The sequence below is a fragment of the Babylonia areolata genome, chromosome 27 (assembly GCF_041734735.1).
Source record: "Babylonia areolata isolate BAREFJ2019XMU chromosome 27, ASM4173473v1, whole genome shotgun sequence".
Lineage (NCBI taxonomy): Eukaryota > Metazoa > Mollusca > Gastropoda > Neogastropoda > Buccinidae > Babylonia > Babylonia areolata.
In genome coordinates, this window is record NC_134902.1 from 32986556 (window position 1) to 32999890 (window position 13335).

The following is a 13335-nucleotide window of genomic DNA, read 5'->3' on the forward strand; positions in this document are numbered from 1 at the left end:
CTATTCATGGTTACAATATTGTTTGGAGAAATCCTCAAAAATCTAAAGAAAGTGGTATCGTCATTTATATATTATTCAAAACAACGTTCCGTACATAATTCGTTATGACCTACATCATCCAGATGTTGAATCACTGTGGCTTGAAGTTCAATCCTAAAATAAATCTTGTGAAATGATGGATAGTGCCTGGCTCCCCTCCCCCAAACCCCCCCCCCTCCCCCCCCCCCAAAAAAAAATTAAATTTGGGGGACTTTGATTGGATTTTTTTTTCAACCCCAAAAGCCGGGGGGGAACTCATCTGTACGTTTAAAAATTTCCCCCCAATGTTTGTGCCCCCCAACGGGGTTAAAGGGAAAAAATTTAAAAACGCTTTTTGAGTATTTTTATACATCCAATCTAAACAGAGGTTGGGGAAAAAATTTTGGTGTGCCGAAGTTGGCCGTAAGTGCCCAAACAACGCGGGTTTTGCATTACAGGGGGGGAAAAAAAGGGTTTTCAAAATGCCGGAAAAAGGTTTTCATTTTTTGTCACTTTTGGTCAAAAAACAAATTTAATCGGGGACCCTTTTTCAATCAGACCTCTTTTCGCAATTTTTATTTAACATTTTTAGCTTATTTAATTCCAGACGAACCCCTTTCCCTTTTTGGATTGAAACTTTTTTGAATGTTTTGATAAATTTTTCCCCTTTTTAATTCAGATACGGGTTCGGGGGGCGGAAATTTTTCCCGATTTGGGTTTTTAGGGCAAGACATCTTTCAAGCAAGGAAAACAAAAGACTATCAAAAGTTAATCGGTTCATTCGAAGAATCCCAAAAAAAAAATGTAAAAATTTTAAAATACTAATTAAAATTTTTCTAAGAATTTTGTTTCATAAACTGGTTAATCGAGTAAAAGCAACACCCCCTTCAAAGGGAAAGGCTTACAAAACTCACCAAACCAGACTTTTAAAAGGGCGGTTGTTTTGTTCCGGGTTTGTTTACAGTAAAACCCTCTTTGCTGCTTTGGGGGAAAAAAAATTTAAATTTCGCAAAAGACGTTGCACAACTTCTTTTGATTTCAGCATTTTAGAAAACTTCTGTCAGGTTTTAAAAGATATAGAAAAAAAAAGTTTTCTGTTTTTTTTAATGTCTATGCATAAAGTTTTTAACTCATTTAGTTTCTTTTAAAAAAAAATTTTTAAAATTGTTGTGGTTCGTTTGGTTTTCGGTCCAAAAATAAAAAATTTAATCTCCCTTTATATTTTTTTTTTTCTTTACTTATTTTTTCAATCTTTGTTTATCCCCAAAAATCTTTTTTTCCAAAAAAGAGTTTAAAACATGAAAAAAAGTCTTTCCCAAATTGCACAAAAAAGGGTTTGATTTTAATGATGTCAAAAAATTTTTGGGGACCAATTTTCATTGTTGTCTTCTGTTTTAAAATTTTTATTTCCCTTTTTAAAAAAAATATCAGTTTTTATATTAAAAAAATCAGGATTTAGACCCCAACCATTCTTGGGGAAAATTAACTGAGGCTGGCTGTGGATTTTTAAAAAAAAGAAAGGGGGTTGGGTGATTTTCCCTTGATTTCACAAAAGCTTTTTTGATTTAAATTCAATCGCAAAATATTGTTTCAAAAATAAAAATGTTAAAATTGACGTTAAGGGTTATAAATTTCTCGGGTTTCTTCCCTAAAAAACCGTATTCGTCTGTCTGTTCACGGGGTTTTTTTTTCCCCAAAAAGGCTTTTTCCCAAGGGAGCCCCAAAAGGAGTCGTTCTAGGCCATTCTTTTTTTCCCTTTTTTATCAATGATATACCTTTATCTATTAAACGGAAATTATGTTATTTTTTTTGTGAGGGATACTTCAATCCCTATGTTTGTCACAATATTAAAAAAACCCTTGTAATATTTGAATGCCAGCATGAAATTTTGTCAAAAAACTTTTGTGATGTATGAAAAGGTCGCACACCCTAAAAAAGAAAGAATGCATTTTAAATTTGGGTCCTGTAAGAAAGAAAAAAACCTAAAAGAATACAAACCTTAACTAAAACAAAAAAGGACAATTTTTTTTAAAAACAATTTACTAAGCATATGCTTTAGGAAATTACTGTGATAAAAATCTTTTTTGGCAGGAATTATTCATTCCCTTTTTAAAAAAGTATGGGTTTTGTTTTCCCAAAGGGTCACAGATAAAACCCTTTTTTGAAAAATTCATTTTGCCGTGTGTTTCATTTGGGCCATTTTGGCATAAGTTTAAATTTGGGAAAACCAGAAAAGTGAGGGCTGAAATTTTCAATGGTTTCTCCATTTTAAAGGGAAAACCCCTTTTTTCAGTTAGTCTTTTGTAAAACTATAAATCTCAAATGGGGGAAAAAATTTGGGCCCCTGGTTTTTGTGTTGCAGCCTTGTGGGTAGGGGGCCCTTTGGGAACCATCTCAACCCCAAAATGTCCAAAAACCTTTTGGGCCAAAGAGAGGGGGGAAATGTAACTTGGGGGGGGAAAGTGGTGATCGGTTTGGGGGGGGGGGGGAAGGTTTTATTAAGGCAGAAATATGGGGGGAGGGCCAAAACACACCCACACACCACACAACACACAAAACCCCCCCCCCAAAACAACACACAAACCACACCAAGGGCCCCCCACACGTACACACACCCCAAAACACACCCCACACACAAAACCACACACCCACACCACCCCACACCCACGATGTGATTCATGGGGGGTCGGGAAAGGGTAACAACCCCCCTTTTCCCTCTTCCCCCTTTTTTCTCATTAAACCCCATTTTTAATTTTCCAAAGGTCCAAGTCCCACCGGGAAAATGCAGGGATAAAAGGGCCCGGACACAGATTAAAAATTTCCTTTTACCCAATGTCGGTTCTTTTTCCGGTGTGGAAACCATTCAGTGGTTTATATTTGGAAAAAAAAAACTCACTAAATTCAAGGGGGACATGGGAGGTGTGAATGAAGGGAATGGATAAATTTGGAATAAAGGGGAAAAATGAAATAAATGAATAAATAAGGAAAGGGGGGGGAAGGAAAAAAATGAATGAATGAAAAAATGAAGGAAGGAAGGAAGGAAGGTGGGAAAGGGAAAGGAAGAAGGGAAAGGAAAATTAAATTTGAAAGAAAAATAAAGGAATGAAAGAATGAAAAAATGAAGGAAGGGGGAAGGCAGGAAAAAATGAACGAAAGAATAAATTAAAGGGGAAAAAACATTTATAAATTTAAATGTTGGAAGGAAGGAAGGACATTTGAACGAAAGAATGGGAAGGGAAAGGGAAAAAAGGAAGGAATAAAAACCTTTAAGGGTATGGTTTAAAGGGACACCCAAATAAACAAAAGTTGGGGGGAGCGACGGATTTATGTAGCAACCTAAAAAAATGCCCCAAAACAGAATATTTTTACTTCCCCCCCAAAACCGGAAAACGGAAGGCCATCTGTTACCCTGAATTGTCGTCTCGCCTCCGCTGAATTGTCTCCGGCGATAAATTGGTGTAGCTAAATTTGGGGATCCACCAAATTGTGCCGGAGACAATTCACCCAGAAGCGACAATTCAGGGGGAAAACACCCCTTTTCCAAAAACCTTAAAGGAAGTTGGTTTTGGTGTTGCAATACGAATTACAGAGGGGTCACCCGGGGGGAAACCCCCAAAAGCCCCTGAAAAAGAAACGAATTATAATAGGGGGAAGCTCCAAAAATTTTTGCCCGGGTGAATTGTGAGGAAAAGGTTTAGGGATGGGGGGAAAGGGGGGGGGCGGGGGGCGGAAGGGTGGGGGGGACGTCCCGGGGAGGGGGGAGGGGGTAGGTGATGGGAAATAACTCCGATACTCTTGAAAAAAGGGAAGGGGGTGAGTGAAATTGTGAGGGGGGGGGTGGGGGGTGGGGGGGTTAGGTGGGACGGGGGGGGCCCAAATGGGGAACTTATGAGGGTATGGGAGAGGGGGGGTGGGGAGGTTTGGGGAGTAAAAAAAATTGTAAAGGAAAACGGTGAGGGTTTGTGGGGGGGGGGGGGGGGTTTTGTTCAGTACTTTGAGGGGAAAAGAAGGGGGAATTGTGGGGGGGGGGGGGGGGAGGAGGGGGAGGGGCGATAGTATTTTCCGTATTTCGGGAGGAAAGGGTATGTGGGGAGGGTGGGGTGATAGGGGCGGGGAATCGGGGGGGGGGGGGGGGGGGGAGGAGGGGGGGACTGGGGGTAACTTCAAACTTCGGGACGGAGGAGGAGAGAGAGGGAGAGGGAGGGGAGGGGAGAGGAGGAAATTTGGGTGAGGGGGGACAAAAAGGGTTTGGGAAAATGAGAGGAGTAGTTTCAGGGGGCTTCGGGAAAGGAAGGGGGGAAAGGAGGGGTGGCACTCAAGCATTTGTTCTTGGCCCCGGGTGGGACAAAGGCCCATTGTGGGGGTAGGATTGAGGGGGGGGGGGTGGCGTGGGGAGGAGGGGGGGAAAAGTGTTGAGGGGAGGGGGGAACTTGTGAGGGGTAGGATACAGGGTGGGGGGGGGGGGGAAAGTGGGGGGGTGGAGGGGTTTGGGGGGGGGGTTGTTTGGGAAAAAGGGGAAAATTGGGAAAAGGGGTATGTTGAGGGTGGGGAGGTGGGGGAAAGGGGTTGGGGGGGGGGTGAGGGGAAAAAGGAAATTGTGGGGGAGGATTGGGGTGGTGGGGTGGGGAGGTGGGGGGAGGGGTTGGGGGGTTGGTAGAAAAAGGGGAAAATTTTAAAAAGGGTAGATTGGGAGGGGATGGGGGGGGGAGGGGAGGGGGAGGGGTGGGGGGGGGGGGGGATGGAAGAAGGAAAATTGTGGGGTTTGGATTGGGGGGTGGTGGGGGGGGGGAGGGGGTGGGGGAGGGGTGGGGGGGGTTGGGTTTAAAAAAGGGAAAATTGAAAGGGGTTTAGGATAGGGGGGTTTTTGGGTGCGGAGGGGGGTAGGCGGTTTTTGATGGGGGAAGGAAAATTGAAAGGGTGGATAGGGGGTTTTGTAGGGGCGGGGGGGGTTTGGGGGTTTGTTCAGAAACCCTGATTTGAAGGGAGGAGGAATGAAAGAACGAAAGAACGCAAGAATTTTTTTGGGTATGGCCATATGCCCTTTTTCCCAACAGTCGGGGGGACAAATGTAAGAGGGGAGTGACAAAGTACAAAATCCAAAAAAAAAAAAAACCCAAAAAAAATTAATAAAAAAACTTTAAACGACGTCAGTTTGCATAAAAAAAGTATTTTCCCAAGGTCCAAATGCTAAAAACCTAGTCATCGACGGATAAAAGCGTGTTTTTTTTTTGGGAAATTATACTTCTGTCGAAAGCCCTTTCAATTCTGTGAAAGTGGAAAAAAAATGCAGTTCCGTTTCTTTTTGCATTGGGGGCAGAATAAACCCAAATGGGTCTTACTTGATACACCCGGGGAAATGTAAGAGTGGGGTAGGTGGGGGGGGGGAATTTGTTGGGTGGAGGGAGGAAAATTTGGGGAAAAGGGTGGGGGAGGCAGGGGGTGGGGGGGGGTGGGGAGATATGAATAGTTTTTTTCTAATTTCCCGAGGAACGGGGAATTAGTTTTTTCCCTTTGTATTTTTTTTATCCAACAGATTTCCCTGTGTGAAATTCGGGTGCTCTCCCCCGAGAGATTTCGTCGCACATTTCAGCGCCCCCCATTTATTTTGTATTTTTTCCTGCTTTGCATTTTTTTTTGGGGGGGGAGGGGGGGGGGGGTTTTGGGGGGGCGGGGGGTTTTTCCTAATCGAAGTGGTTTTTTCTACAAAATTTTTGCCAAAAAGCAAACCCTTTGTTGCCGTGGGTTTTTTTAAAGGGGCGCTAAGTCCCATTCTGCAGAAAGAAAACCCCAAAACGGTTTGGTGGGCCTTGGGGGCCCACACACACACACACACACACACCACACACACCACACACACACACAAAACCCAAACACCAACACAAAACCATGATGATTTGTGTCGTTGGAGTGGTTTTCTTCTGCGGGAATTTTGGGTAGAGAACCCCAAATCTCTTTAGCCAGGGGTTCTTTTTCGGCGCCAAGGGGGTTTGTGCAAAGGGGACTCAGGTTTATGGTTCATCCGAAACGACTGGGACGTTTTAGTCTTATTTAACAGTAAAAATTGGGAGAAAGGGCGAGAGCGGGTTTCAAAATTTCCCAAAATCTCGGGATGGTTTGGGAGGAGGGTCTTTAACCCACTCCCCAACCCCTCCTACCTTCCACGTGGGGTGATTGAAAGAAACCCCCCCCAGGGGAAAGCCCCAGCAATAGCGGGGGTTTGGGAGCCCGGGACTTTCAATTGAGAGTCCCGGGTTCGAATTCGGTGAGGGGCCTGGTGGGTAAAGGGTGGATTTTTCCCATTCCCATATATGTGCAGAAACCCCTAGTGCCTGAACCCCCTTCGTGGGTTTACGCACGCAGAAAATCAAATACGACGTTTTAAAAATCCTGTGATCCCTGTCAGCGTTCGGTGGGTTATGGAAACCAAACATACCCAGCATGCCCCACCCCCCCAAACGGAGTATAGCTCCCAATGGCGGGGGGAATTAATCCCAAAAAAGGTCAATTTACGTAAAATGTTTTCCTGTGTGTGTGTGTGTGTGTGGTGTGTGTGTGTGTGTGTGTGTTTTTGGGTTTTGTGTGCCTGAAATCGTTAAAGACAAAGGAAAAAGAATGATGAAAAACGAATGGGCAGCGTCCGTCCCGGGGGTTTCCCCGGGAGGCAGCCTGTTGTGCAATGGGCCCCCCCTGTTGGGGTTAAAACGTTAGGCTTGGTCTTCCCACCGGGGGATAGGCGCTATAAATAGTATCTGTTAATTTAAACAATCGAAAGGATCTGACGGCGGAAAAGGGAAATTTGGGAGTGAAGTGGATGTTTGGGGGGGGGAGGGTTGGAGGGGGGGGGCGGGTAGGAGAAGCTCAAACTGCCCCGACGGGGGGGGGGGAAAATTTTGAGGGGAAAGAGGGGTGGGGGGGGGGGAACGAGGGGGTGTGGGGGGTTTTGGGGGGGGTATGGGGTTTGGGGGGGGGTATGAGAGAGGAACTGGTTGGGGCAGCTTCCCCTACAAGGGGGCAGAAAGAGGGAGAAACTGTCAGCTCATATTTGGGGGGGTTTGGGTGTAAGGATGGAAGAGGGGAGAAAGGGGGGTTTGGGGGGGGGGGGGGGGAGGGTGGGTTTGGGGGGGGGGGGGGGGGGTAAGGTGGGGGGAGACAAGGTTTAAATGTGGGAGGAGGGGTGAGTGTGGGGAAGGAGGGAAGAGGAGGGTGGGGAGGGGGGGTTTAAGAGGGGGAGGGGGGGGGGTTAAGAGGAGAGGAGGGGGTGAGGAGGGGGAAAAGGGAGGGGGTGGAGAGGGGGTGGAGAGGGAGGAGGGTGGAGAGGGGGGAGGGTGAAGAGGAGGAGGGTGGAGGGGGAGGGGGGTGGGAGGAGAGGGGGGGTGTGAAAGAGGAAGGTTTAAAAAGGGGGGTGGAGAGGGAGAGGGGGTGGAGGGAGGGTGGAGGGGGGATGAGGGTGGGAGGGGGGGGGAGGGGGGGAGGTGGGGTGAAGAGGAAGGTGAAAAGGAGGGTGGAAAAGGGAGAGTAGGGTGGAAAAGGAAAAGGGGGTGGAGGGAGGGTGAAGGTAAAAAGGAAAGGGGAGGGGTGAAGAGGGGGTGAGGGTGTGAAGGGGGAGGGAAAGGGGGAGAGGAAGGTTTAAAAAGGAAAGGGGGGGGAGAGGAGGGGGGGTTTAAAAGGAGGGTGAAGGGGGGAGAGGGGGAGGAGGGTTGGGGGAGGAGAGGAGGGGTTTGGTCCCGGAGAGGGGGTGGAGAGAAGAGGGGAAGGGGGGGAAAAGGGGGGGGGTGGAGAGGAGAGGAGGGGAAAGGGGGTGGGGTGGAAAAGGAGAGGGGGGTGGGGAGGAGAGGGGGTGGGGTGGGGTGAAAGTGGGGGTGTAGAGGAGAGGGGGTTTGGGGAGGAGGGTGTGAGGAAAAGGAGGGTGGAGAGGGGGTGGAGAGGGGGAGGGGGGGAGGAGGGAGGGTGGAGAGGTGGAGGGAGGGGGGAGAGGAGGGTTTAAAGGGGGGTGGGAGGAGAGGAGGGTTTGGGAGGAGGGGGGGGGTGGAGAGGGGGGGTGGAGAGGAGGGGGAGATGAGAGGAGGGTGGAGAGGAGGGGGAGGAGGGGGGGGTGGGGAGGGTGGGGAGGGTGGAGAGGGAAAGGGGGGTGGGAGGAGGGGGGGGGTGGGGGGGAGGGGGGGAGAAAGGGGGGGAGGGTGGAGGGAGGGTGGGAAAAAGGGGGGTGGAGAGGGAAAAGGAGGGTTTTGGGGAGGAGGGTGGAGAGGGGGGGGAGGGTGGAGAGGAGGGTTTGGGGAGGAAGGTGGGAGAGGAGAGGGGGTGGGAGGGGGGGTGGGGTGGGAGGAGAAAGGGGGGGGTGGAGAGGAGGGTGGAAAAAGGAAAAAGGGGAAAGGGGGAGAGGGGGGGTGGAGAGGAGAGGAGGGTGGAGAGGAGGGTGGAGGAAGAGGGGAAAGGGGGATGGGAGGGGGGGGAGAGGAGAGGAGGGTGAGGGGGGGGGTGAGGGTGGAGAGGAGGGGGGTGGCTGGAGGGGGCGGTGGAGAGGAAAAAGGAAGGGGGAGAGGAGGGTGGGAGGGGGGAAGAGGAGGGTGAAGAGGAGGGGGGGTGGAGGAAGAGTGGTGAAAAAGGAGAGGGGGTGGAGAGAAGGGGGGGTGGGAAAAGGGGGAGGATGGTGGGGAGGGGGGGGTGAAGAGGAGGTGGGGGTTTGGGAGGGGGTTTGGGAGGAGGGAGGGGGGAAGAGGAGAGGGGGGTGAAAGGAGGGTGGAAGGATGATGAGGAGGTGTTTTATGGAGGTGGAGGGGAAATTTTGCAGGAAAATGTTTTTGTGTGTGTGTGTGTGTTGAGTTTTTGTGTGTCTGTGTGTGGTTTTGTGTCTGTGTGTGTGTGTAGGGGGGGGGGGTGGGGGCTGAAAGGAGAAGCTATTTTTATCTTTCTCCTGACGAGGGGGAAAAAGGGAAATGTTTAAAAGGGAAAATTTTAAAAAAAAAAAAAAAAAAAAAAAAAGAAAAAGGTGGGAAAGATAAGGGGAGGGAGGGGGAGTGTGGAGGGTGGGCAAGATCTGTAGGAGTAGCTACTAAAATACTTCTGACGGAGTATGAAAGGAATTGTGTGGGCAGGGTAGATGGGGGGAGGGGGGGAGTGGGAGGAAAAATGGGGGCGGGGGGGGGGGGGGTCAGAGGGGTGGTGGTGAGGGGGAAATGTAAGGGTTTGGTGAGGGAGCTGAGTGGAGGGGGGGGGGTGTGGGGGAGGGAGAGAGAGTGAGAGAGGGAGTGGAGTGGAGGAGGAGGAGAAACTGATTGAAGTAGCGGTCTGACATGGTAGTGATGTGTGGGAGTGGTGTTCTGATGTCTGATTCAAATTTCGCTCCCCCCCCCACGCCCCCTCCCCCCACCCCCCATCCCCATCCCTCCGTCGTCCTCCCAAGTCCCAGTACAAAGCACCTGTCACGATGTGTAACAAAGATTTTCTTCTTCTTCTTCTTCGTCTTCTTCTTCTTTTCTTCTTCTTCTTCTTCTCTTGTTATTTTTAAACTCCTTGACAACGGAGCACAGATTGATACTTTTGTTTCAAGCTGATGCTAAACCCCATTTTCTTCTCTCTCTCTCTCTCTCTCTCTCTCTCTCTCTCTCTTTCTCTCAAACTTACACACACACACACACACACCACACACACACACACACACACAACACACACACACACCACACAATCCACGCTGGCGCCAGCGGTTTACCGTAACACTGTGAATCAATACATTGGTTTTTGTTGTTATTGATGTTGTTGTTATCATTGACCTTAAAAACAGGTTAAAGACCCTCTTAGCCTTTCGTAGCCACCGGAGCAATGAATTCATATCCACCGTGTCCGGGGCTCGGCATATGATGGCTGGGGGTTCAGTCAGCTCCTTTCGTTGTTTTCAACTTTCCCAAACCGGAACTCAGGTACCAACCCGTTCAATCCTGGTCGGAGTGAAGAGAATCAGGGAGCAAAGTGCCTTTTCCCAAGGACACAAACTCCAGATCGAAAGTGGGAATGGAACTCTGACCGCTGGATGAGAGGTCCATCACCTTAACTCTCTCATACGAACGGCGAAAGAGACGACGTTAGGAGCGTTTCATCCCAATTAACCATCATCAAAATATTGCAAGTGGAACGCTCTTATATGAAGAGGTGAATGTTGACAAAGAATACCACAACTCTGACGACGGAAGCTAAAGGTTGGGTCATTCAGACACCCACTGGACATCCGAGGGGTCTGTGTAGAGGAGAAAAGAGGACTGGCCGTACTGTTTGAGTTAACTATTCTGGATACGGCACCTTCTTTTGTACTTGATACATATGATACGGCGCCTGTCTTCAGTCAGACACCAAGCTCACGCGGGACCCATATGCCACATCAACAGGCTGCCTGCCTGCTGGCAAGAGCGACTAAGAGCTGCCTTTAAGGCGCTCATCATTCGTTTCCTGTTTCATTCAGTCCCGGCTTCAGTCACGCGCAAAACAAACACATTATCATGTTGGAGTGGAATTTTCTTCAGAACTTTGCCGGGGATTACCCTTTTGTTGTCGTGGGTTCTTTTATGAGCGATAGGTGTATGCTTCTACTACTACTACTTTTCCTTTTACCACCACCACCACCACCACTACTTCAACAACTATACTACTATTGCTGCTGCTGCTGCCCCTTCTTCTTTTTCCGCACCTCCCTCATTTTTCTTCTTCGTGGGGTGCTACTCCCACATTCACTTGTATGAAAAGTGGGGTTTTACTTGTATGACCATTTTACCCCTCCCATGTTGGCAGCATAATCCGCGTTGCTCTCTGATTCCATAACCCACCGAACGTGGATTACAGGATCTACCATCGTGCGTATTATGCTCTTCTGCATCATCATACACACGAAGGGGGTTCATTGCACTAGCAGGTCTACCTACGTTGAGACGGGTGATAGGAGAAATCTTCACCCTTTACCAACCAGTTGCGTCAAAGCCAAGGATCGAACTCGGGGAAACTAGGGGCGAGAATTCAGCTCTCCATCCATTCGGCCACTGCTAACCCTTCAAAATTCTTTTCGAACGTCGTAAAACCAAAACAATAAAAAAAAATAATATATATATATATAAAAAAGTCACAGATTTGAACCAGGAATGCTTTGTCAGCGAAATGGACTTGGGTTCACGTACAGAGGAGCAAAGAAAACTAACTCACGCGGAAATAGAAGAAATAAGAAAGAAAGAAAGAAAGAAGCAAAGGAAAAAGAAAGAAAAAGAAAGAAAGAAAGATTAGAAAAGATATAAGCATTACGAGTGCGGGGTTGACATGAACCCAGCTGTCATTTTCTCTGCCGGTCTGGCACACAACGGGGTTCCAGACTGTGCAGTTCCCAATGCATTTATTTGCAGAACTCCGGGGACGGGGCGTGCGGGGAAAACATCAGCGGTTCAACACTGACAGATGTTGCTACGTTCAGACCTCCTGTCGAGTCCCCAGCCAGAGAATGTCCGCAAGACTCCGGCATGGGAAGAACCCAGCCTTTTTCCACCATCGCGGACATCTGTAGGAACTTCTTCTTCTTCTTCTTTTCTTCTTTCTCCTCCTCCTCCTCTTCCTCCTCATCCTTCTCCTTCTTCTTCTTTCTTCTTCTTCCTCCTCCCCCCTCCTTCTTCTTCTTCCTCCTCCTCCTTCTTCTTCTTCCTCCTCCTCCCTCCTTCTTCTTCTTCTCCTCCTTCTTCCTCCTTCTTCTTCTCTTCCTCCTCCTCCTTCTTCTTCTTCCTCCTCCTTCTCTACTTCTTCTTCTTCCTCCTCCTCCTCCTCCCTTCTTCTTCTTCTTCCTCCTCCTCCTTCTTCTTCCTCCTCCTCCTTCTCCTACTTCTTCTTCTTCTGCTTCTTCTTCTTCCTCCTCTCCTCGTCCTTCTTCTTCTTCTTCTTCCTCTACTCATTCTTCTTCTTCCCTCCTCCTCCTCCTCGTCCTTCTTCTTCTATCTTCTTCCTCCTCCTACTCATTCTTCTTCTTCCTCCTCTTTCTTCTTCTTCTTCTTCTTCTTCCGAGGGTTATGGAAAAGGTCGGAGAGTATGTTCGCCTGGTTGATCTTATATAGCGAGAGAGAAACGGGAGGGTGGAGTGAGAGATGGAGGGGTGACGGGGCGGGGAGGGGGGACAAGGGCTTGTCAATGTGAGATCTCACAGAGATCTCCCCAGGTATGGACTGTTTAGCGTTAGAAACACACGCTGTTGAAGACACACCGGGGTACTAGGTTCGATCCACCATTGTCTTTCGAGAGAGACCAAGACCCCGCAAACTGCTACTCATTTAACGGACGTGATAACAGCTCACACACACACATACGCACACCACACACACACACACACATGCACACACACACACACACACGCGCGCACACACACAAACACACACACACACACACACACAAGCGCGCGCGCAGAGAAAGGAAGCATGGACAGGAGCAGTATCGACCTGTGGTGACAAAGATATCAGTACAACTTGGATGGATGGGTTTTCAAAGAGTTGAAGAAGCTCTGGAAGTGAACTGTCTGATGTTAAAAGGAAGGCAAATCCCGAGAGATGGACCCCGAAAAGAAAGGGCAACGTTGACCGAAAGATTTCATCCCTGACAGATGGAACACAAAAAATCCGATTATCAGTTGAAGAGTGGAGATTTTTTGATGGGTTTGTACTGACGAGAATATCATGGAGACAGTTATTCAGGGCCCAGCGCCAGAGAAGAAGAACAACAAGAACAAACAACAACAAGAAAACATTTGAGTTCGAATTCGTCTCCACCTTGTGGACAAAGGAGATGAACACAAACGGAAACAACCATTGATTGACCAAAACAGTCAACGGAACTCCGACATGCCGTCTGAACAATGGGCAACTGGATGAGAAAGAGCCTACTCTAATCCTTCCATATCTTAACAAACAAAAAAAAAAAAAAAAAAAAAAAAAAAAAGTGCATTTAAAACATCAGATACTACAGTCAAATAGTGACCTTTATTCTCTCCAACAACCCCGAAACGAAGTATGGCTGCCTACATGGCGGGGTAAAAAACGGTAACACACGTAAAAGCCCACTCGGTACATACGAGTGAACGTGGGAACCCACGAACGAAGAAGAAGAAGAAAAATTCTCTCAACTTTATCATATTTTTTTGTTGTCTGCCAAATATATCATTACCTCTTGATATCACACACACACTCACACACACACACACACACCACACACACACACACACACACCACACACACACACACACACACACACACACACACACACACACACACACACACACATACACACACACACACACACACACACACACAC

At 48.2% G+C, this 13335-nt stretch overlaps 1 protein-coding gene across 1 annotated transcript in view; it reads right to left on the reverse strand.

The window, feature by feature from the left end:
- The window catches only part of LOC143301065 (uncharacterized), a 120279-nt gene extending 108743 nt beyond the window's left edge, over positions 1-11536 (reverse strand). Inside the window, exon 1 of the mRNA XM_076615070.1 lies at positions 11444-11536. Coding sequence (XP_076471185.1) covers positions 11444-11536 — 93 coding nt within the window. The remainder of the gene's footprint in view (positions 1-11443) is intronic.
- Between the last annotated feature and the right edge of the window lie 1799 nt (positions 11537-13335).